The sequence below is a fragment of the Macrotis lagotis genome, chromosome 1 (assembly GCF_037893015.1).
Source record: "Macrotis lagotis isolate mMagLag1 chromosome 1, bilby.v1.9.chrom.fasta, whole genome shotgun sequence".
Lineage (NCBI taxonomy): Eukaryota > Metazoa > Chordata > Mammalia > Peramelemorphia > Peramelidae > Macrotis > Macrotis lagotis.
In genome coordinates, this window is record NC_133658.1 from 628,854,390 (window position 1) to 628,880,848 (window position 26,459).

Sequence of the window (26,459 nt, forward strand, 5' to 3'; positions counted from 1 at the left end):
GGGGATACAAGAGGTAAAAACAATCCCTTCTCTGAAGGAGCTCAAACTCTATAGTAGTTTTTACCTACATAAATGTGCATATGAATATGTTTATGTATATACTGGTATGTATATTTATATGTGGATATCTTTACATTTACTTATAGGTATATGATGACGTTTATGCTGACATTTCCTTGGGAATCAGGACTCTTTTCTGGTATTATCATTGTCTAGAATAGTGCATTGCACAAAAAAAAGATACTTAATAAATGCTTGTTGAGATAAAAATTCCCTAACCAACCCTGATTTTTTCCAACCAATATTCCTCCCACAATTCTTACTTTAATAGAAGCCTATCTCTTCTCCAAGGCATATTTCTTTTTCAACCCTCACCACTAGCATCTAATCTGACTCCTATAGAGGTCAAAATTAGTGGGACATATGCTTTCTGACTATTGCTGAATTCTTTTGATCCCTCTATCAATTTTACAATGAGCTTTTTTTTCTTTACTTGAGTATTAAACCAATTTATACCATCCTTTCATTTTTGTTATCAACTATTGACCTCCATATCATTCCTGTGACTTTTTCAATGACTTTATTATTTGACTCATAGTTTTTGCTGTCTTTAAGTCATTTTTGTAGTCATCCTGAAAAAGCTGAATATTCGTTATATAATGATGATGATGATATATCTAGAAACCTAATTATTCCATCCTCAACTTTTACCAATTTTCTTCTCTATACTTCATCAGAATCCTAAAATGGCTACACTTCAGCCCTTTCTATTTGTTTTCAGAACCAGAATTTAGAAAATCAATTGTCCATATGAAAACACATATCCTATCATTGTCACTCTTACTAAACCTACCTTTGATTCTTATATATAACCCATCCCTGTTCTCGCAATCCATTTTCTCCCTAATTGAGTCTCCATATAGATAGACTTCATGCTCTCTCACTAGCTATTATATTAGAATCTCTTACTAGTTAAGTGGTACAGTAGATAGACTGCTGGGTCTGAAGTCAATAAATTAATCAATAAAAATTTATTAAATGGGCACTATGCCAAGAACTGAGAATTGGAAAAAGGTAAAAGACAGTTGGCACCCTCAAGGGTCATACAATCCAACAGGGAAGATGATACACAAACAAATATATACACTGGAAGCTGTATATAGAAAAAATAATATATATATATATAGTAATATATATAGAAAAAATAATTGACAGAAGAAGGGCAAGGTAAATAAAAGGGATTGAATAAGTCTGCCTATTTTAGTTGAGATTTAAAAGGAAGCCATGAAATTCAGTAGTGAGCATAGGAGGGAGAACATTTCAGATCTGGGGATGATCAGAAAAAATACACAGTTAGAAGATGAAGTGTCTTATTTGTGGAACAACAAGAGAACAGTGTCTGTCAGAGGATTAAAGAGTGCATTGGGGAGTAAGACATAAGAATACTGGAAATGTTGGAGGGAGCTAGGTATTTGATCCTCAAGGCAATGAGGAGTCATTTGGAATTTATTGAGTAGGGGAGCATTATGATTATACCTGAGCTTTCAGAAAATTACTTTTAGTGGATAAAAGGAGGATGAATTGGAGTGAGAAGAAAGTTGAGACAAGTAGGCCTTTTGGGAGATGTTGAGAAATTAAAATCAACAAACCTTGGCAACAACTTGTATATGAGGGTTCAGAGATAATGAAAAGTCCAGGATATCTCCTAGGTTGTGAGCATGAAGGACTGAGAAAATAGTGTCGCCATCTACAATAATAGGGAATATAGGGGCAAGGGAGAATTCATGGGAAAACTTAAGGTATTCTGTTTTAGACATAATTGGGTTTAAGATACCTATTGAACATTCGGTTTGAGATATCTGAAAGTCAGCAGATATGAGATTGTAGGTCAGCAAAGAGATTGGGGTAAGGAAGGTAGGTAACTTTTGGAGTGATTAGCTTAGAGATGGTAATTAAATTCATGGGAGCTGGTGAGATCACCAAGGGAAGGGAGAAAAGGATCCAGGACAGCTATCTATGGTCAGAGGGTATGATCTCAAGGAGGATCCAATAAAGGATGCAGTGAAGGAGTGGTGAAATAGTGGTGGAGAAACAAGAGAGAATAACCTATATAGAAGAAAATATTTGAGAGAAAAAAAGTGAATAACACCACCAAAGTTTGCAGAGAAATCAAGGAAAATGAGATTTGCGAAAAGGTCATTGGGCTTAGTAACTCAGAGATCATTTGTAACTTGGGAAAAGCAGTTTCAGTGTAACGATAAAGTCTGAAGTCAGATTGTAAAGAAAAGGAAAGGAGAGATCTAGGAGTCTGTAGAAAATAACTACCAGGATTTTGTTTGGATGGTAGATGTGAATAGCATTCATCTTAAATGAAGACAGGTTACTGAATGATAAAACCAGAGAACCTGAAAGTGACAAAAAGGAACAAGTAGTATTCTAACTCCTTTGCCTAAATCAATGAGCTGAAGGAGAATGAGTGAAAGTATAGCAAGTACTGGAAAGGATGACCTGTAAGTCTGTGTCATCATGGGCAAGCCAGGTTTCAGTAGATGGATAGAGTGGAATAGGAAAAGATAAAAGCTGAAATAAAGTTGTTGCATATGGAACAGGCATTCCTGAGGACACTGTGGAAGGGATGGGTGGAGTTAGGGTGACACTCTGGGGTGGAAGATTTGAGGAAATTGGGATTGAGGAACTGCATAGTAGGAGGTGGAGCAGAGGACTTGGATTGATAATTTACAGGAATTCAGAGTCAATGGAAAGTGAAGGAAATGGTCAGGTATGAGAATTGTTATTGGGTAGAGGTTGAGTCTCCTCTACCCTCAAAACAAATGCAGTGTGAGATGCAGTCTGAAAGTCAAAAGGAAGGTTGCTATTTTTTAAACTGAAGTTCATTAGTGGGGTCTCTGAGTTGTGAATTTGAATATTAGCTAAAGATTGAACATAGAACATTTCCAGATTTGGGTAGGAGACCCACAGCCATAATATATCTACATATCTATATATAGATAGATATATAGAGATATAGATAGATATAGATAGGTAGATACACATATCTCTCTTTCTCTCTCTCTCTCTATCTACCATATAAATGGTAGGTATCAAAAAGCTTGATAGAATGTTAAAATAATAGTATAAACAAATTCTTTGATTTAAAAGTAGAAAGTGGTAATTGTATTCTGAAGTGACTTGGTATTTGCTATTAATTAGGGGATCCAGGCAGAGATAGCTTTTGTTTGAGGGACCTTATTATAAATAGCACAATGTACATTTTTTTACAATTTAAAATATTTAATATTCTTGCAATACCTTTAACATGCATTAATTATCTGCTTGGTCAATCAGTTAATAAGCATTTATTAAGTGGTTACTGTATGTCTGACACAATTATAGCTACTGGGATATTAAGAAAGGAAAAGATATGATCTCTGCTCTCAAAGATTTCACATTCTATGTACTGGTTAGAGTTACAAACACAAGTATGAAAACATTTCCTGCTTTTATGGAACTTACGCCCTATGTTCTATAACTTGATTAAACATTACATGTAGATGAAAATACTTATTTCATAAACTAGAAAATCCATAAAAATGATAATAACTGCTACACTCGAAATTATTTGATTATCAACCTTGAAAATAGAGTGCTTAAGATTATTGTTAATTGCTAGTCTACACTCCTGCAGAATTAAAAAAAAAGCCAGCAGAAATAGAATCTAATCTCCCACATGGTGATAAGTCTACCTCATCCTTTAGAAGATGTCAAAAATTTATCATACCTGTGGGTCTCTGTAAATTTTTCTGTACCAAAATCCTTCTGAGAGTACCATCCATGGCTGCTTCTTCAATATGAGAATGGTCCCCAACAACAGTCCAGTACATCATCCTAAAGACAGCAAATAAAAGAGGTGAGCCCTCTATGGTCCTGTATGGTGTTAATACTGCTTGTCAGGGGCATTTCTCAGTGGACTAAACAGTCTCATGATTTGATGTCCAATAATCAATTGAGAAAATTACCTTACAAGTTCAGATTGAAAATATTTCTGCTTTTCTGGGCATCTATCTTCATATAATGATTTCTTATCATGAACTCATTCTGTCTACATCCTCCTGGAATTTTTGTTCTATTTTGAAATGTACATAAAAATGATTTATTTTTTCCAGAAAGGAAATTAATTATTTTTTTCAAACAGAAGTGATTTCTTCTTGTCGTAGGAAAGATGCTACATAAATCTAATAAATAAATATCAAGAGTTGACTCAATTAATAAGAATCTATTGATACAATTTGCGGTTTATAAAGATACTTTATTACTACCTCTTCTTGGGTCATTGGGTTAAGTATTTACATTTCTACATGAAGGCTAGGAAGGAAAAAAGGGGACCCAAGTCAATCAGTTGAAATCCTTACTAGAATCTTCTGTAAAATATTTAATGAGGATGAAGTTGAAACTCAATTAAAATAAGATTTGGGAATTATCTTTGACCTTTATTCATCTATGCTATGCTCACCATTCATTATCAGAGGGAGAAAAATCATAAACTCTAATGAAATGGAAAAGTTAACACCTTTAAAACAATTACATAATAATAATTATGAATAATAATATGAATAATTAATAATTATTTAATTAGCAAGTGTTTCATTGTTTCATTTCAAAAAAATAAATTGATTATATGCCCCAGTTCCAGGATACTTTGAGATATCAATTATACTTTGAGGTATAAATTGATGTGATAGCAATTTACATATATATATTTACACCAAAGAATGACTACCACAGAAATTTGAAAATTAAAAAAATGTAGAATTTTTTTTCATTTTTCTAAAATAAGGAACTTTTAAAACCAAATTTTAAAACCATTTTTAGTGGAAAACAAAAAAAAATGAAACAATAAGTTATTTGACTCACCCTCTTTTAGGATTGACAGCAATGGCATAGGGTTCACCAGCCATATTTGTAAGGAGCCGGGTACAGTTGGGACCATTCAGTTGCCCTACATTTATTGAGTATCTTAAACTTGTCCAGTGAGTGGTGTAATAACTAAACCAATGCATTCTAGAGTGATCTGTCCAATAAATATTGCCAGCAATCCAATCAACTGCAATGTCCCTGGGTCTTTTAAATTCAGGACACTAGAAAAACAATAGTTTCAGAAAATAAAAATTAGATGACTAGAGTAGTCAATTCATTTGCATTGAACTAAATCAGTGAGGAAATACAACCTTAAATATTTGTGTGTTGGATCATTGACATACATTAACCAAAAGATAAGTAGCCACTCCAATTTACAATCTAACCAATACTATGAATTTGTGCAATTCTTATTTTAAAAGTTTGATGTTTGGCCTTTCTTCTAAAAGAAGACCATGACATGAGGTGATATCATGACATGCTTGCAAACCAAATTTGAGTGAGGGAGTGAGGGGGTTCTGTACTAAGTAATCAAGCTCGCTTTCTCTTCCAGAGCATCTGGATCCAGTGGTCAGATATGAATCTGGACAACTGGAGATGGCCCTGAATGTGAGACAATCAGGGTTAAGTGACTTTCCCAAGTTTATATAGTTAGTAAGTATCAAGTGTCTAAGGCTGGATTTGAACTGGACCTGGGTGGTCCAATGGATAGAGCACTTGACCCTGGAATCAGTAGCACTGAGTTCAAATGTGGCCTCAGATTCTTACTAGCTGTGTGATCCTGGGCAAGTAATCAACCTCTGTTTGCCTCAGTTTCCTCATCTGCAAAATGAACTGGAGAAGGAAATGGCAAACCACTCTAATATCTTTATCAAGAAAAGTCAGACACAAGTGAACAATGACCAATGATAAATGCTTTAGTAAATACTGGAAAACTGTTCCTTGGAGAGAAAAATACATTTGAATGTCAGAAAAAAAATCTAGATATATTTGTTTTAAAGTTAAGTCTTCTACTTTTTTCCCCTTCATTACCCTATGCAACCCTAAATTCCTAGAATTTATATTTTATTAATATTTTCTGTCATAGAGAGTTTTTTACCTAAACCCTTGTAGAGAGAAATAAAAATGATGTACATGTTATCTTTATTGCCTTGGAATATTGTATAATATTGCTTTGAATTCTTGTGAGTGAGGCAAATATTGAGAATAAAAAAGATAGTAGGGGAGGGAGAAGACTCTAGATTCCATACAAGAAGTTTTCTATAGATCAAGTATTATATATCAAAGTATTAAAAACTACATCCTATATATGTATGTGTATATATATACATATATATATATATGTTTATATGCATGCTTATAAACCCAAAACAATAAAGAAATATGGAAGGCCAGAGAAGAGTATTTGTTGGGAAGAAGTCACATAAATAAATGAATAATTTCATGAGAAAGAGACTAATCAGTCTCTTTAGGAAGATGTAGCACAGACAGCAGAACTATTACTAGGTCAGGAATATCAGGGGTTTTCTCAGACACTATGTACCATGGGGTAAGGGGAGCTTGGTTCCTTCTTGAAGGTTATATGAAGTTAGTAATCTTCATACTACATGGTCTTCAACCAGAGAGTGCTCTGTAGTATAAACTTGTTTCCTTACTCAACCCTATTTCTGGAGGACCATTACCATGGCACCCATCTCCTAAAGGTCTATTTTTATGTTTCCTAATGTTTATGTAAGTTTGATTGAATCTTAGGTATAGGGCTTTCCCCTTTTCCTAGTACAACCTGTATTTTTATTGTCCTCTTTATTACCACCCTCCTCAATATCTTTTATGTCTCTATTACCATTTCCCCTCTCCTCACAAATGAAATAATTTCTAGATATGACTCTAACACACAACTTTCCAGAAAACTGAAGATATAGGAAAGCTTGACCCTTAAAGAGCAGGAAATGAATTACATGTTGTGAGAAGTTTGGAATAACAATGATCATTAGCAGTTGCCTTTTAAAAAAAGAAAAAAGAGAACTATGGAAAAACTTTCTTGTAAAAGAAAAAAAACAGAGTTCAAATTGGGAATTTCAGAGGTTTTCTGTTCCTCGGTGTTATTTGAGATGAAAATTGGATCCTTAAAAAGTTCTATGGACTTGGTAGAGTATATATCAGGTAATCAGATTCACTAGACTTTCCAGTGACTTATTTGAAAAAATACACCCGATAATTTTTGCAGTATCTTGTTTTGCTCTAATCTAAACATGTAGCTATCCATCTACCTAGCATCATTTCAGGGTTAACTAAAAGATGAATGTTGATCACTCTGCAATACAAAGTGCTCTAGAAATGTCAAATAAATAATGATTATAGATAGGAAGTACATAGGGATTTCACCCAGCCAAACCACAAAATCATTTGCAACTACTTTGGTATCCCTTAAATTGACTGATTTTTTTTCTTAGGTTGACAGCATCTATGTAATATTTACAAATAAATAAATCACCAAGGAGCTGAATGCATGCCAATGTGAATCATAAATTTATATATGTGAGATAAAACTTTCTTTTTGCTTTTAAGGTTGTTTGTCATTTTCTTAGACTGATAAAGCAAAACTTTAGCATTCTAAAAATGTAGCATGCCATTCATTTGGACAATTATATTTATTTCCGTTATCATGTATATTTATTTACATACCATGTTCTATTGTATGGTAAATATGTGGAAGAGACATTTAACATACATTTTGTCTATGCTTCATACAATGTTTCATTTTCTCTGATTTAAACTCACTAAGAAATGTATATACTTGATTTACAAATAAAGTTGCAACTCTCACTATTGTAACCTGATTTCTAAGGATTGAAGCATAAGGCCACTTTCAAGGTTTTTTAAAAGGACACCAGTGAGTCAGGTTATATATATTATTATAATATATTATTAGATTAAAGATATTATATCATATTATTATATTATAGATTATAGATTATTAGATTAAAGAAAAAAGGAGTATTTTCTGGGCTTATATTCAATCTGGGCAGTATTGGATTAAGGATCATGAAACTTTAATTTTTTCAAGCTAATCACAGGACATAGCTAATAATGTTGCACTTCTTTTTCTACAGTTTTAGCTTCTGAGTTAGAGAGATGCTGATAATATCCAGGTAACCAAAGACAGACAGGAGATAGAAACCCAGGTATGATCTAATCTTGTCTAGAGTTGTGGATATGAGAGTGACTTATTACAGATCAGCAGCTTTCTGATAAAATAGCTAAAAAAATCTTCTTAGAAGTTTAAATAATTTAAGTATTTATTGATTACTTATTAATGCCATCATATTTGGCACCATGAGACATACAATAAAAGCCTTAAATCCAAGATCTAGTCCTGGACCTTAAAGACCAATCATAGCTCAATTAGTGCATAAAAGATAATTTTTATCCCTTGTGTTTCAGATAAACAACAAACTGTTTTTCATAAACCAAGATTAGACTTGATATGAGGTAAAATGTAAATTAAAGATTTCTGAGTTGGATAGCTTACCTAGAAAAAGGCTACAAAGTATGGAGGAATTTTGAGCATGGGATTAATAGACTGAAGTTTAGGGAATAAAGAAATTGAAGCAAAAGGGAAAGAAAGAAATACAAACAGAAGAAAAACTGTTCCCTCATGTTAGGTAAGGGAAATACAGAAAAAAGGAAAACAAAATGATAGAATTTAAGTGGAATTTGACTGAAATAGTTAAATAAATGAGTGGATAGAATTGAGCACAAGATTCTCACCTCCATGGGTGGAGCTAAGATGGTGACAGGAAAAGAGCCTCTCCTAGATGTTCTCTCCATAATATTTTAAAGATCTTAAAATTATGACTCTAACTAAATTTTTGAGAGACAGAACCCACAGAAAGATCCAGTGAGGCAATTCTCCAGACCAAGGTAACCTGGAAAATAGTGGAAAGGCTCTATTCTACAGGGTTAGAGGGGCAGCCCACCAGCCTCCTGGAGGCAGCCCCAGGGCACCTGGGGGGGGGGGGGGCTCCAGGCAGCAGTGGCAGTTTCCTGATCTACACCCTGGGCAGCACTAGGCACAACTTGGAGGATCAGTTGAGGCGGGGGGGACCTCTGCCAGAGTGAGAGCACAAAGCCCAGGCCATCAGGGCAGTTGCAGCAGTTGGTGTGGTCAGCTCAGCAGTGATGGCCAAGGCAGCCCAGATCTAAGAAATGGAAAAAGGCATGGAGCCAGCAAGCAGGAACCTCCAGGCAACTGAAGCCCACTGAAGGTAGGGGAGACTATCAAAATTTATCTGTATACCTGGAACAGGATTCTGGGGCTCTGACCACATTAAGATCCTGATCACAGTCTAGGCCCCATCCATAGAACAGTCCCGCCCCACCTGAGCCCCATGGCAGAGGGGTGAGATTGTGGTCATGCCCAGACCAGGAAGGCAGTAAGAGCTTCGCTCACTGAGATCCTTGTGGGGAGCAATCCCAATAATACTCAAAAGCTCAGGAAGCATCCCAAAACCAGGCACAGGCTGGAGAAATGAGCAAACAGAGAAAAAAGAGGAACAACACTGAGAAATACATTGTCTATGATCCCAAGGATCACAATACTCAATATGAAGATAAGAAAGTACACGTTCCTGTATCTAAAGACTCCAAGAAAAATGAAAGTTGGGTTCAGGCTATGATAGAGCTCAAAAAAAGATTTTGAAAATCAAGTAAGGGAGTTAGAAGAAAAATTGGGAAAAGAAATGAACGAGATGCAGGAAAAACATGAAAAAGAAGTCAGCAGCTTAGTCAAGAAGATCCAAAAAAATTCTGAAGAAAATAAAACATTAAAAACCAACATAGGTCAAATGGATAAAACAGTTCAAAAAGCTATTGAGGAGAAGAATGCTTTAAAAAGCAGAATTGGCCAGATGGAAAGGGAGATAAGAAAGCTCAATGTGGAAAACAAATTCCTCAGATGTAGAATGAAGCTAAAGGAAGCTCATGAGATTACAGGAAGTCAAGACACAGTACTTCAACACCAAAAGAATGAAAAATTAGAAAAAAATGTGAAACATCTCAGTGAAAAAACAATTGATCTGGAAAAGAAATTCAGGAAAGATAATTTAAAAATTATTGGGATACCTGAAAGTCATGATCAGGAAAAAAGCCTTGACCTCATTTTTAAAGCATTCTTTCAGGAAAATGGCCCAGATATCCTAGAAGCAGAGGGCAAAGTAGAAATTGAGAAAATCCACTGATCTGCCCCAGAAAGAGATCCAAAAAATACAACCCCCAGTAATATTACAGCCAAGTTCCAGAACTCCCAAGTCAAAGAGAAAATATTACAAGCAGCCGGAAGGACAGACTTCAAATAGCGTTGATCTGCAGTCAGGATCACACAGGACTTAGCAGCATCCACATTAAAGGTGTGTAGGGCTTGGAATATAATATTCCGGAAGGCAAAAGAGTTTGGAATGCACCTGAGAATCAACTACCCAGCAAAACTAAACATCCTCTTCCAAGGGAAAAAACGAACTTTTAATGGACCAGGGGAATTTCATTTGTTCCTGTTGAAACAACCAGAGCTGAACAGAAAGTTTGAACTTCAAATACAGGACTCAGGTGAAGCATAGAGCTGAGAAGGGTAAAATATGAGGCACTTAATGATGATGAACTGCATGTATTCATGCATAGAAAAATGATACTGATAATACTCATATGAAACCTTTCATTCAATAGAGCAGGTAAAAGGAGCTTATATAGATGAAGCATAGGAGAGAGCTGAATTTGAAGATATAATATATTGTAAAAATGGAGTTAATAGCTAACAGGGCAATGTACTAGGAGTAAGAGAAAGGAGAGGTGGAAAAGGCTAAGATATTTCAAATAAAAGATACTTTTTTATTTTATTGCAATGAGCTATTGCAATGATATGGAAGGGGGAAGGTGAGGGGAATGAGGAAACTTCACTCTTATCAGAAATGGCTCAGAGAGGAAGCGCATGTACACTCAGTAGGGCATAGACATCTAGAGTAAAAAGGAGAGAAGGGAGAAGGGGGGAAGTGGGGATGTGAGTGATGGAGGAGAGGGTAGATCATAGGAGATGTATATATAACAGATTTAACATATAAGAGATATAACACACATTTTCTTTTTTTTTTTTTACTTCTTGCAAGGGACTGGGATTGGGTGGCTTGTTCGGCACCATGGGGCTGGGTGGTTGTTGGGTCTCAGGGGTGGTATGTGGGCTCGGGGTCTCTTGGCCCTAGGGCCTGTGATCAGTTCACTGCGCCACTCAGCTACCCAACAGCACATTCTGAAGGAGGGACAGAGTGAAAGGAAAGAGAAAATATAATATAAGTTAGTGGGGAGGTATGGATTGAGGGAATTACAATCAGCAACAACAGTGGAAAATATGGAAGCAACTTTTGTGATGGACTTATCATAAAGAATGTGATCCACCCAAGACAGAGTTGATGGTATCAGAACACAGACTGAAACACATTTTTTTCTCTTTCTTTTACTTTATTTCTCATGAGGGTGTATATTTTTGGGGGGGTATTATGTTTACTCTTAAGCAAGAATATTTTAGTCATGTATAAAAAATAAATTGAACAAAAATAAAAAATTAATAATAAAAATATATTAAAAAAGGATTCTCATCTCCGAAGCTTATGCAGGAAACTGACAGGTCACTGAAATATGTATTCTAATGAAATTTGAAATTTGTCTTTTTTAAGAGACAGTATAAGCTGGTGCTTACCCTGACAGCAAAAACCATTGCTCGTGTTTTTATATAATGTAAAAGACACATTTTGACTACTTCCTTCCAGACAGATGATTTCTTCCCTAATAAATTATGTTAATGTGTAGCCAAACTTTGGGGGCCCGAGGCATCCTTCTACATCATAGTAGTTGAAAAATATTAGTCAATTGAATGAAACTCTTTAGTATTAGATTAAAAAAAAACCTGACAGAATGATTGCAAAAAAATTAGAGGTTACTATTTCAAATTATGAGTAATATCTCAGAGCTCTGGATTGTTATGTATCTGTAGCAATTTCATAGTTTTAGGAAAATCAACACATAAGTCACTAGAGACATTTGTTTTGAATCAAAGAAAAAGTGAGGAAGCATAAAAGAAAGACTTTTATAGAATTTTAAGGCAAGAGAGTGCTTGCATTTTTAAAAATTCAAGTCATTACAGTTGACATCTTTTACAAAAATACTTCTACTAAGAGAGTTGTATCTATTGAAATATTTACATATGTGTCAATAGTTATGTTTATCCTTTGCATAATAATAAAAATGTGAGCAGCAGTGTGGGCAAATTTGGGGGTTGATAGTCATAAAGTCAATTAGAGTTTCAAATTATACATCTAATACATTTGAGCAGTTTGATGGTACAGTAGAAAGAGTGCCAGACCTGAAATCATGAAGATCCGAGTTCAAAACACTTTTTAGCTATATGACCCTAGGCAAGTCACTTTACCTCTGTTCGTCTTGTCTTCCTCATCAGTAACAATTGGTTTATAATAGAGAATTCCACCCAGGGCTGTTGTGAGTATATAAAAAAATAATAATTATAAAATATTTAATACAGTGTCGAGCACATAGTGAATGATATGTAGTGGTTAGCTGTTATTATCAGTATTATAATGATCATAGATAAATCATAGTATTATAAATTTATAGTTCGAAGGAAATTAACAGACCATTCAGCATTTCCTAGGTCATTCATTTCACAGATGAGAAAATTGAGTTTGGTTTGAACTCCACTACTCAAATATTCTATTTTATTTTCTAAATGCCTTTATAAAAGCTATAAATGAGAAAGGAGTTTTCAAGATAACCATTAGGGTCTTCATTGATGAAAATCTTCACTTTATGATGATAGCACATATTTCTTTAATTTTGTTTGCTTTATTTGCTTAAAGTTCAAATGATTATCTTCTAATCACAACCCATTGAATTTGATCATTTGGATATTGCCTTATTCCAATAGTCATTGTGTAGAAAAACTAGTATTCTATTTAAGTTATTTGACTAAAACAAACAATTTAAAATTCCTCATCTGGAGAATAAGAAATTTGAATGGTTATGTATATATTTTGAAGGTCTATAAAATAAAGGTCAACTGAAATACTTTTAGATTCAGAAGAGAACTGAGACTTTGCAATTATTGTTTAATTGTTCCTTATTGGGTCCAACTCTTTGTGACCCTATTTGGGTTTTTTTTGAAAAAAGATAGTAGAATGGCTTGCGATTTTCTTCTCCAGTTCATTTTATAGATGAGGAAACTGAGGCAAATAGGGTTATTTGATACACCCAAACTCATACAACTAATAAGTAGATAAAACTGAATTTAAACTCAAAGCTTTCTGACTCCATTCTATTCCTCATAGTTACTCATTTGTGATATATAATTTTTAAATCTTAATAAATTTTATAATCACCATGTTTTAAAAGAGTTTTAATACTTTAAAAAAGATTAAAGGAAGAAATTTGGTGATTTATAATATAAACTTTAATGAAACAATAGTCAAAGTGCCAATAAAGCAGCCAGAAAGACACAATTTAAGTATCATGGTGCTGCAGTCAGGATCACACAGGATTTAGCAGCAACTACATTAAGGGCTTGTAGGGCTTGGAATATAATATTCCAGAAGGCAAAAGAGCTTGGAATGCAACCAAGAATTAACTATCCAGAAAAATTGAACATCCTCTTCCAGGGGAAAAGATGGACTTCGAATGAAACAGGGGAATTTCAAATGTTCCTGTTGAAATGACCAGAGCTGAACAGAAAGTTTGACCTTCAAGTACAGGACTCAGATGAAGCATAGAGAGTGGAGGAGAGAAGGGTAAATTATGAGGGAATTAAGGATGATAATCCACATGTATTCCTGCATAGAAAAATGATACTGATAATACTCATATGAACTTTCTCATTTAATAGAGCAGGTAGAAGGAGCTTTTATAGATGCACAGGAGAGAGCTGAATTTGAAGATATAATATATTATAAAAATGGAGTCAATGGGTGAAAGGGTAATGTACTGGGAGTAAGAGAAAGAAGAGGTAGAATAGGCTAAGATATTTCATATAGCTTTTGCAATGGTATGGAAGGGGGGAAAGTGAGGGGGAATGAGGGAGTCTTCATTCTCATTGGAAATGGCTCAGAGAGAAAACAGCATACATACTCAATAGGGTGTAGACATCTAGAAGAAAAAGGAGAGAAAGGGGACAGGGGGAGGGGAGGCGAGGGGGGATATGGGTGATAGAAGAGAGGGTAGATCATAGGAGAGGATAGTCAGATATAACATGTTTCCTTTTTTTACTTTTTGTAAGGTGGGGGGATTGGGTGACCTGTCCAGGAGCATGGGTCAGGTGGTTGCTGGGTCTCTGGGGTGAGATGTAGGCTTGAGGTCTTTTGACCCCAGGACAGTGCTCTGTCCTCTGTACCAATCTGCTGCCCCACAGTACATTTTTGAAGAGCGACAGAGTGAAAAGCCAGAGAAAATATTATAGATGGTAGTGGGGAGTAATGGATGGAGGGAATTACAATCAGCAACAGAAACTATGGAAAAATATAGAAGTACCTTTTATGATAGACTTATGATAACGAATGTGATCCACCCGAGAGAGAACACAGCCTGAAACACATTTTTTTTTCTCTTTCTTTTACTTTATTTCTCATGAGGTTTTATATTTTTTTGGGGGGGATATTATGTTTACTCTTAAACAAGAATATTTTAGTAATGTATAAATAAATTAAAGAAAATATTATTCTATGAAAGGGTCACATAGACTCTATCAGATTATGAAAGGGGTCTAAGACACCCAAAAAAGTTAAAAACTGCTCTTAGTTAAATACATTTGGTCCAAGATAATTTTTAAGAGTATGATGGATTTTGTACTGTACATGAATAGCTATAGAATTGGGAAATGGATGCTCAGTAAACATAGTTGGTTGAATAACTAAAGAACTAGCTTCAACATGCTGAAACAACATGCTGTTTACACCTAAATTCCCACTTGTTTCAAGTACAAAAATAGGAAACAAAAGTATATGCTTCCAAGTAACACAAGGGTTATTAACCTCTTCCACCGTTTTCACTTCCTCCTTTCCCTAGTTCTATAGAATACTAATTACTTCATCTGATTAGCTATAAAATTCTGATTAAGTTATACTCATTATGTTAATTTTAAAAAAAGTAAATCACTCTTAAAACCTTGTTTACTTATTACTTTTAAGATGCAGTTTCAATGATGAAGCTGAATTCATAGATCTTATTTTGCTAAAATATCTTAATAATCTGTGCATAAAAGATAAGTAAATATGTAGCTATGTAGTTATAATAAATATGGAGATTTATGACTGTAAAAAGTAGAGTTATTATTTAACTATGTAGAGTGGTTTCATGGACAAGAATTGGACGTTTTTAAGTATGCACTAATGTCACATCAGCAGAAGGTATTTTCACATCTTATTCCTAGAATTTGTCATCCTAATGCTAGATTGCTTTAGTGAGTTTGGCTTAATACAATCTGTATTCCTTTAATGATATGATAGATACATTGGGACCATATTATGCATGATGAGAAAAGTAAAACCAAAACAATAGAGCTGGATCCTTTCCAATTTGGCTATCTATGTACCAGAATATACTGGCAGAAACCATGTTAGGGGAAAAAATGCTCCATTAACTGTTCACATTATGACAAGTGGATTGATTTGTCTTCACATAAGCCATGTAAGCCTCCCATCTCTGAGTGGAAAAATCAGGATCATACCAATTTGAGTCCAGGTAAGATATACCTCACTTTATAAAACAGGTGTGCTCCTGAAGGATTTTATGTAAAATATTTGTGACATTGGACAAATCAATTAATCTCTCAGAGTCTCTGATTTGTCTTCTATAAAATGGAGATAATAATGTTTGCATGACATATCCTAATAGGGTCAACCTTTAAATATCATAAAACTGTTCCTTATTATTGAAAAACTATCCCAACATTAAAGTTTTGAACTTATCTACTTCTTTCATCTCCAGAAAGATCTGCAAGAAGTGAATGATCTGTAAAATACACACCAGAGAATCTAGATTGTAATTTCCCTTAACTATCTGGTATTATTTTCATTAGTTAATCAATTCATTCATTCATTTTTTCATTAAAAGATGGCTATTACCAGGAAGTTCCTCTCAAGAATGCTCCTGGGGAGTATACTGTAGGTTTGTAGAAATGAGCTTAAATGAAATTCAGAAATTTGGAAGAAGCTAATAAAGGGTGTGTGTGTGTGTGTGTGTGTGTGTGTGTGTGTGTGTGTGTGTGTGTATGTTTGTGTCTGTGTGTGTGTGTGTGTGTGTGTGTGTGTGTGTGTGTGGTGTCAGTCTAAGTTTGGTGATCTAGGGTATCAAGCTTTGTGAGTAGGAAACAATTACAGTCTGATTTGGTCAAGTTGGAACAGGAAAGATAAGGAGCATAAAAATTTTGAAAGTTTCCCATGACTGGGCAACAGAGAAACACTGAAGGAATTTGAACGGAAGAATGATATGATTAGACCTACATATAAAGAAAATTCGTCTTGCTTCAGAGTGAAGTGGTAATTGGAATAAATAGAAAATGGAGGTGGAAACTTGTTAGGAAGCTATGGCAGTTGTCCAGGCAGATGGTAATGAAAACTTGTATTAGTATGGGGAAGGGACAGAAGACAGTAAAGGAAACAGAAATCATGGATGGATCTTGGAGTACTGTTTGAGACTTTTAGAAATTGATTGAATGTGGGAAAAAAAAGTAAGAGATCAAATAATACAGAGATTTCAAGTATGGATGATGGATGGGGTGCTATTAATAGAAATTGAAAGGAGTTAATTTTAGTAAAAAGATGATTATTTATAGTTCTGTAGGTGCCTCTCTGATTGGGGTACCACTTGAACATCCCAGTTGACAAAGTCCAATGAACACATGCAGTTTTATGATCTACCATTCTTGTCTATACCTTCCTGATCATTGTTGGTATTATGCCATTCACATAAAGTCAGATAAACAATTGGTCTTATCTGGACTTTGCCATAAGTTTCCTTTTATTACCCATCGGAGTTCACTTTAAATCTTGGTTTGTAGTAATTAAACAACATAAATCTGGGATTCTTAACCTAGGGTCAGTGAAATTAAAAAAATATTTTGATAACTATTTCAACATAATTTATTCCCTTTGTGTTATACCACATTTTATTATTTTGAAAAACAATCATTTTGATGAGTTTATCCATAGACTTCACCATTCTGCTAAAATGATGCATGACACACACAAAAAAGATTAAGACACCCTCAAATAGCTTTTGTCAGGTATTTAGCTGATGTTTTGTTTTGGGGGATTTTTGTACATATAAAGACTCACTTTAATTTGTATGACTAGCTTATTATTGGATTTGTCTAGGTGGGTTGTTCACCTGTCAGTGTTTCTATTTCAGGGTAAAGTGAACATGACAGTATCAATATCGTTTCTAAGCCTGTTCTTTTAAGAAACAGAAAGGAATATGATAAGCAATCATTGGGCTGATGTTACAGAGGCATGATATTAAATTATACATCAAATTAATGGGACAAATAGCTTGTCGTGTATGTGACTACTCAGAGCTTTTGCTTCATAAGTTTCTGTCTCTCCTTATCTTAAAATTTTAGCTTTTTACTTTATTCCTAATGTTATCAACTTGGTCTGACTTTCTGAACTTTCACTGATTTCACTGCTGCAATGACTCGTCTCTGTCTCTGCAAATTGGACTGAAGCATGTCCTTTGGCAATAATTTTTGTTATCTCTGCTCCTGGTTTCTGAAGATTCTGGCTTGTCAGGTGTGACAATGACATCTTCCTGGACAAGGATGCTTGTTAATGTGCTTTGATGGCAGCTTGTAAAATGACCTTAACACCTAGAAAAACTAAAATTCAGTTTTTTTGAATTGTCCAAGATGCACAGTAGGCTTCTTCAAGTTAATGTAGTTTAGCAGCAGCCATTTTGACTGCAGTAGAACGAATATTATATCTGAAGTTTGAAATCTGATACTTGCTAAAGCTGTGACCTTGGGTACACACTCTGAAATTCAGTTTCTTATTTTACAAAATGGAATGAGGATTCTTAGCCTACTCACTGGGTCTCCCCCGCCTCCTACTTTATGAAGACATAAATTTTATCCTAAAAGCAGGAACCGTATCTAACTTTCTTTATAAATCTCCTTGGGTAGATTTCTGTTGTTCAATCATATCAGCAGTGTTTTGCTCTTCATCACCCAATTTGGGGTTTTCTTGGCAGACAAACTGAGGTGATCTGTCACTTCCTTTTCCAGTTCATTTTACAGAGGAGAAAACCACGGCAAACAAGTTTAAGTACTTGTCCAGGAGTGCAAAAGATAGTGAATGTCTGTGGATGGATTTGAACTCAGGTCTTCCTGACTCCAGACTCAGAGCTCAATCCGGTGAACCACCTAGTTTCAATGTGCAGTACAGTCACTAAAAGAAAACTCTCAATAAAAGTGAGTTTTTACAATAGTGATCAAGTGATGATACAGCAAATCTACCTTTATTTTAAATAATACATTTGTAACATTTTTATGATGTTCTTGTAGCATATTTAATTTTTATTCTCGTTTTTCTTCTCAGTTACCCTATCAAATTCCTTTATAAATGTGTTGATATGCTTTTATTTTTTCTTTCCTCATAACCTTCTTCTGAATTCTTTGTAATCTCCTTTGCAACCCTATCTCTACTGAAATTTATCAATGAACTCCTAATTAACAAATCTTCTTAACTTCTCTTCACTTCTGGCCTCCTTCTTGATCATTTCTACTCTCTTGGTTTTTGAGATAACATATCCTGCTGGTTCTTTTTCCTCTTCACTAACCACTACAGAGTTTATATACAATATTTATGAGTAGCAAATGATAAAAAAAAAAGCATTGACTCAGATCCAGGATAACATTGTCTATCTGAATTATTACAGCTGAGCTTACCTCCAGTTTTCTATTCCTGGCCTAAGAATGCTTAATATTAGTAAATTTAATACTAGAGACAGATTAATCATTAAGAATGCACAAACTTATACAATTCATCTACTTAAAAACTGCTGTTTATCTATCCTAACATACCTAACCAACCAGACTAGTCAAACAAACAAACAAAAAACCCTTGGTCTAAAAGTCTGCCTTTCATAGGCACTTCAATATAGATTCCAAGATATGTTTTGCTACTACTTACTTATTACTACTTACTACTTCTCTTCATGTATTTTACATTTCAGTCAAAGTAACCTATTAGCAATTCCCCTGGAACAAAATATGCTTTCCTGCTTCTGTCTTTTGGTTAAGTATGCCATCTTCTCTCTGGTATCTTCATTTATTCTGTCCTCCTGAAACTCAGCTTCCTTTCTCTTCACAGACAGACATAACTTATTCCCTTATCAAAACTTGTAGGTATTTTATATAAGTGTATATTTATTTTCCATTTTCTGTTATATGCATTTCTTTTGTTTGGCAAGGCAATAGGTTTAAGTGGCATGCCCAAGGTCACACAACTAGGTAATTACTAAATGTCTGAGGTCGAATTTGAATTCGGGACCTCCTGACTCCAGGGTCAGTCTCTATCCACTATAATACCTCGATGCCCCTGTTATATGTATTTTTTTTTTAGGTTTTTTGCAAGGCAAATGGGGTTAAGTGGCTTGCCCAGGGCCACACAGCTAGGTAATTATTAAGTGTCTGAGAGTGGATTTGAACCCAGGTACTCCTGACTCCAGGGCCAGTGCTTTATCCACTGTGCCACCTAGCTGCCCCACCCTATATGTATTTCTTTACACATTTTCTGGTAAGAGTAAAATCTGCTATTAATAGTGACATAGACTAGGCTAATTTTGTGTGACTTTTATTTATTATTTCCTCCTCCCCATGCCTGGAAAAAGAAAGGCAATGAAAACATTCTCAGGATTTAATTGGTCTAGGTGACTAAAGCAAAAACTAGTGATAAACCTTCCTGGCCACCTCAGGAATAAAACCCCCCAAAATATAAGTAGTCATTACCCTGAGACTTAATTAACTATGTGTTGCAATTTATTATCAGACTTCTGAGTTAGACTTATTCCAGAAAATACTTATTATATTGTGAGCTATCAGGGTCAGGGACTATATCCATTTACCTTTTGTCTTTCCCCTCCCCACTTCCATCCCCTATGCCCACACCTCAGTGTCTAGCAGAGCACATCAATGATTAATAAATTTCTCAAAAGAATGAATATGTGGGAGAAGTGAACTGGAGGGCCCTCAGAGGTTGACTTTAGCAATCATCCTGAAGTTGACTGCTTCCAGTAAGCCTCCTGCCTGCCCTCACATTAATATCCCTTACCAAATGTAGATGCCTTTCCTTATCAAATATTTTGCTGCATGTACTTCTCTGGCATGTTTATAACACATAGTAACCCTACTTATTTGTTAGAAGTAGCCCTGCTTCAAGGCATAGTGACTCTATCTTGTTCTGTATCAGCCATTTTACTGTAAATAGTGAATTGTAAGAGCAGTTGTGGTTGCCTACATCCTTCAGGCTCTCCCTTCCTCATCCTAATGTAGCACAAAGATTTAGATGCTAAAAGAGGAGCATTCCACAATCTAAGAGAAAAGTTCTCTTCCCCATCTGACTTGATGAGCAGTTCTCTTTTATTTAGTGGGACTAGATCTACTAAGACACTATCTTATCTAATAATATATACATATTAAATATGTATATATACTTCAGCAAGTTTACAGTCTTATTGTTGTATAACTACTTATGTTTTATGAATAACTATCTTTCTTTTCTTTGTTTCACCTAATGATACACAATAACATTTAACTTATAAATGCTGCCCTAAATTTTTGTTTAAAAGGAATCTCTTGTGTCAGGCTAGTTGTAGATGCCTTCCAACTTGGTATCTCCCCTGGCTGACCAGAATAAAGGCCTCTTTGTATCTTTTTTAATTGACTCATTATTGCTAGCATCTGACTCTAACCTTGAAAACCCAAAATTGGTGACTACCCAGTCTCTTAGGTCTTCAACAAATTTCACTATAAAAGATTTAGTCCATCAATAAGAACCTATGTATTAACAATAGTGTGGGAAAAACAGGGAAGGAACATATCACTTCCATCGCACAACTTTTTGCTTTGATTAAGCAAAGTGATCAGGATTTTTTTCAAAGTTGAAAGTTGGACAGATTTTCCATTGACTTCATTCATTCATTTAATATTTATTAACCACATACTATATGCAAATCATTGCTGAAACAAATATAAACACAAACACATGAAAAGAATACACCTTAGAAGGGTGGCTAGGTAGCGCAGTGGATAAAGCACCGGCCCTGGAGTCAGGAATACCTGGGTTCAAATCCAGTCTCAAACATTTATTACCTAGCTGTGTGGCCTTGGGCAAGCCACTCAACCCCCATTTGCCTTGCAAAAAAACCAGTAAAAATAAAAGAATACACCTTGGTAATAATGAGAAACATTTTTGCTAAAAAAGAGGAATAAAAGTTGCAACATAAGAATTAATGAATAATACTTCAATACTTCTTTTTCATACTAATACTTAAAAGAGCTTCATTCATTCACTCACTGAGCAATTCAAGGTTGATTAAATCTCTAACATTATATACTAGAGAGAAAAATAAACAGGACACAAGTCCCTTGTCTCACAGAACTTATAACTGAATAGAGAAAGATAAGACTTAGTTATAGTTATTTTTGAAATTACCGAGGAAAATTCTGCCAAATATTTGAGATAGTGCACATACATATAATTAAAATAAATGCACACATATACACATATATACACACACAAATGTGTTCTTTTACAACATCAGTGACTTTTCAGCACTTCCTGAGAACTATATATTTCCTAGCTATTAGATATATAATGGAGGAAATTGTTGCAGGAAAACTTGTATTGCTTTAGGAAATATCTTGATTCAGCTATGGTCTCACCCATGAGGGCATTCCCTCCATAGCAAATTATCCTCTCCTTCTCATCCTTTATCATTTCTGTCAATATTTTTCAGCAAATTCTTCACAGAAAATCTACAGAAAACATTGAAAGTCTCTGGTTCTTTGAGTATTTCATAAATATCTAAGTAACACCAAGGCCCTCTAGTAATTTTCTGTCTTTGCTATGTAACTAGACCACTTCCATTTCTAATCCTGCATGTCCTTGATGATTACCTATCATATTTGTCATGTACAAGAAGGTGAATAACAATATACTCAACATGCATCTAACATATATCTTTTCATAATTATATGAGCCACCTACAATTTTAATTCGTCTGAGATTGGTATTCTATTGTAACCATATAACTTCACTGAGAAAATATTAGTGAACCTTGGCCACAGCAATCAGAATGGGAGCATTGAAAATTGTATCATAATTTCATAAATCTGATCTAAACCAGTTCCCCACAAATCTTAGCTTTCAGAAACAATTCATTCTTTTTTTTTCATGAGATGCTTTGGGTTCAATTATGATCTCTGTGCAGATGATTCACAAATCTTTGCATCTAGTCCTCTCACTCTTAGACTCCAGTCCCTCATAATCAAATTGCTTGAAGAACATTTCTAACTGGATTTCCCAAGCATTCCTTATGATTCAAATAGAACCTCATTATCCTCTGCTCCCACATTCCTCCAGAAAACAAACAAGCAAATAAATAAATAAACTCACTCTCTTTACCAACTTTCTAATTCTGATCAAAGGCACTGTCATGTATCCAGTTATCCAGATTCATAACTTTAAAGTCATCTTTGACTCTTTCCTCTTTCTAATGACCTAAACTAATCAATTCTCAGATCCTATTGATTTTACCTTCACATCCCCCATATCTTCAGCTGACACTCAAATGACCACTAGCCTTAGTAAAATCCTCAATGCCTCTTGACTAGACTATTGCAATAGTTTCTTAGTTAGGTTCTCCACATCAAGAATCTCCCCATCCTAATCTATCCTTCAAACAGCTGGCAAATTGATTTTTCTGACTATAAGAACCCCTTGCTCAAAATATTTTGCTGGTTCCATCTTGCCTCTAATCAAATACAACTTCCTCTCATTAGCATTTAAAGTCTTCATAATCTGATTCCAACCTATTTTCCTAAGCTATTTAACTTTACCTTCCCCATCCCTACCTCCTAACAAATTTTACATTCCAGCTACTGTGAACTACTAGTTGTTCACACAACATTTCGACACAGAGTAGTGGATAAAGTACCAGCTTTGGAATCAGAAAGAAGAATTCAAATCTTGTCACGGATATTTCTGGTTGAAAAACTGAGTAAATCTCTTAGCTTTTCTGTACTCAAATAATTTATCTGTACATAATAGGTTTATTATTAATAACTACAATATAAGGATGTGTGAGGATCAAATGGATAATTCATATCAAGTGTTTTGCAAACTTTAAAGCTCTACAAATAGGTGGGCTATTAATATTAAACCTCCCCCCCCCACCACATTTCCCTCTCCCTAAGGTTTCAGAATAGGTTGAAGTCCTTGTCTGAAATGTTCTCTCTTGCCTCCTACGTTCCTTGAAGGTTAAAGTCAAGTGCTACCTATTAAACAGGGCTTTTTTCTGATACTCAGACTTGTTAGAATCCTAGACTCAAAAAATCACCCTGTATTTACATTTTTTTTTAAAAAAATTGTATTTATCTATTTTGCTTCACTAGAATATCATCTTTTTAAAGGCAAGAACTCTCACTTTTGTCACTGTGTTCCCACAACCTACTTCAGTGTCTTACATGGGTAGAAATTTAATAAATGTTTATGCAATTGAACAGAATCCATATTGTCTTTTTAAGATAAGAATATGTGAGTTTACAAGCACATATCTTTTAATAGAATAATTTACTTGGCTAATTATACAACTACATGACCTACTTTGAGTAATATTCCTTCTTCTAAAAAATCAATTTTGGTTTTGCAACATTTAGAATAAGGACAATCTCTTCTAAATAGTTATGGATTTCACTTAGACAGATTGGTAAATGCTCTGTAACTTCATTCATATACATACATTCACATACATACAGCAGAATGGAAGCATTTGAAGAAACAGTGATAGATAAATAGAGTAGATAGAGCACAGGAATCAGTTGAAATTCAGCCTCAGAAACTTACCAGCTGTGTAATCAAGGGTAAGTCACTTATCTTCTGTTTGTCTAGTTTTCCTAATCTATAAACTGGGGGTAATAATAGCAACTTCTTCCCAAGGTTGTTATGTTGATCAAATGAGATAACAATTGTAAAGTGCTTAGTAGAGTGCCTTGCACAAAATATATAAATGTTAGCCGTTGTTATTATTTATTTTTCATACTAGACTTCCTCAATAACATTTTCAAATCTTTTTGTGGGTATACATAGGTATTTGACTTTTATTTTGCTTAATGTTGATTTGCAAAGACTCATGATGTAGAACAAATATTACTGGATTTAGAATCTGAGGATCTAGATTAAAATCATTCATGGCTCTATAATTAGCTATATTTTAAATATATATATATATATAGGCATATATCTTTTGTGAAGTTACTTAATTTCCCTGGAATTCAGTATGGAAAACAGATGAAAGAGTTAACTTTAATTTCCACAGGAAAAATAAGTACAATCTGAGTTATGAGCATGGGGGTAGGGGTCAGGTTGACCCATACAGGAAGAGAAAAGAGTAAGATTCAAAGAAAGTAATGTCCAGAAATATTTTAGTGAGTAGATAGAAGCTGGTGAAGGCCAGTAAGGAGGTAAAAGTCCAGTTCTTAGGTTAAACATAGATTAGAGCAACTACATTAGTAACCATACATGCTTAATAGGTTTATGAATATTATCCAACACATCTATAGGGCAACCAGTTCATGTAAATATACAGGCAATGTATGATCAAGGATGAGGGGAACATATTAGGGGGAAACATGCCAGAAATGTTTTAACTTCCTTACTGCCTCAATGAACATTGAGAGGAGAGGAGAGGAGAGAATTTTGCAGTTGGGGATAGGGTCAAAAGATTCACTATTCCAAATCACAGGTGTGGCCTCCTGTTTTGGGACCCCCGTTCTTAAGAATGAAAATCAAAACTTTTCCTGGATCCATCAGTGGTCTGAATCTGTGGAGTTTTTGGTAAGATATTTCTTACTTCCAATTTTCTTTCTCACATCAGTTTTTTTAAATCTATTAATGAAGGGATTGACTAGATGAGCTATTTTGTAGAGCCTTACTAGCTTTAAACCCTAGATTGTTAAGAAAACGATTTTCACATTTGACATAGAGGTATCTAAGATGACACCACGCCCTGGAGTCTCTATGAAGAAAGTTCTTAAGTCAGCGTTTTATTCAATTAAATCAAACAAATAAAGAATAAACACATCTTGTTTTCTATCCAGTATCTCATTTTCTATGACTTAGAACCAGTTAGGTTACTATAAAGAGGTGGTTCCAGGTTAAAAATTATCTGAGAAATGTTTCTGTTCTGATATAATGGAAAGATTACTGAACAGAGAAACACAGACCCTTTGAACTCAGATTCTGATATTTACTACTTGTGTGATCTTTGAAAATAATTTAGTCTCTTTAGAACTCATTTGGGTGCTAGATGACTAGATGTTCTCTAAGGTCCTTTTTATCTGTGAATGCAATGATGACACTTATTTTTTCATTAGGATCATCTCAGTGTGTGAATAGGTCATGGATTATTTTCAAAAATTTTTCTAACAATAAAAAAGGATGTGGTTTGGGAGTTTCTAATATTTTCTTGGTCTGTTGTTTTAAAAAATAAAATAGTACCTTTAGTACTACCATACTTCTTTAATTTCTGTCTCTTTGAGATATTTTGAAAATTTATCCTTGAGGGCCTTTATAAAGTCCATCACATTCTAGTCACTCTTCCTAACCCCATCTTTTTAAGTTGTGATTAGAGGAAAAGAAGGGAACAAACATTTATTATTCACAATCTATGTGTGCCGAACACTTTCAAATAACTTATTTGGTCCTTAAAGCAACTCTGAAAGAGTGATGCTATTTTCATTCCTATTTTACATTTGGAGGAACTAAGAAAAACAGAAGTTAAGTGACATACCCAATTACATAGTTTGCATGATTCTGGGGTCAGATTTGAACTGTCCAACTTCCTCACACATTATTAACACTTCCTCAAGTTCTTCCAACAGTTACTGAAATAGATGGTTAGTGCCATGATCAGTTTTATAATAAAATATTAGAGAAATTTTGGCAGATATTTCATTTCACTATTGTTGTCTGTTCTTCCAGCTTCATCTGCAAATACTTTCAAGATGTTTTGTGTGTGTGTGTGTGTGTGTGTGTGTGTGTGTGAGAGAGAGAGAGAGAGAGAGAGAGAGACAATGTTCCTTGCAATTTCCCATCTACCATATATTATAAATGTTCTTCTATGTTAATTGACTGTTGCCCTTAGCTGTCCTGCTGCTGCTGCTAATACTATGATTACTACTATCACTACCACTACCACTACTAATTACTACTGCCACTAAT

At 34.6% G+C, this 26,459-nt stretch overlaps 1 protein-coding gene across 4 annotated transcripts in view; it reads right to left on the reverse strand.

Annotated features, from left to right (window-relative positions):
• LRP1B (LDL receptor related protein 1B) overlaps positions 1-26,459 on the reverse strand; it is a 2,479,914-nt gene that overhangs the window by 118,262 nt on the left and 2,335,193 nt on the right. For all 4 annotated transcript variants that reach the window (XM_074215080.1, XM_074215079.1, XM_074215078.1 and 1 more), the window contains 2 exons: positions 4,912-5,135; positions 3,779-3,885 (listed from right to left, as the gene is read on the reverse strand). In XM_074215080.1, coding sequence (XP_074071181.1) covers positions 3,779-3,885; positions 4,912-5,135 — 331 coding nt within the window. The remainder of the gene's footprint in view (positions 1-3,778; positions 3,886-4,911; positions 5,136-26,459) is intronic.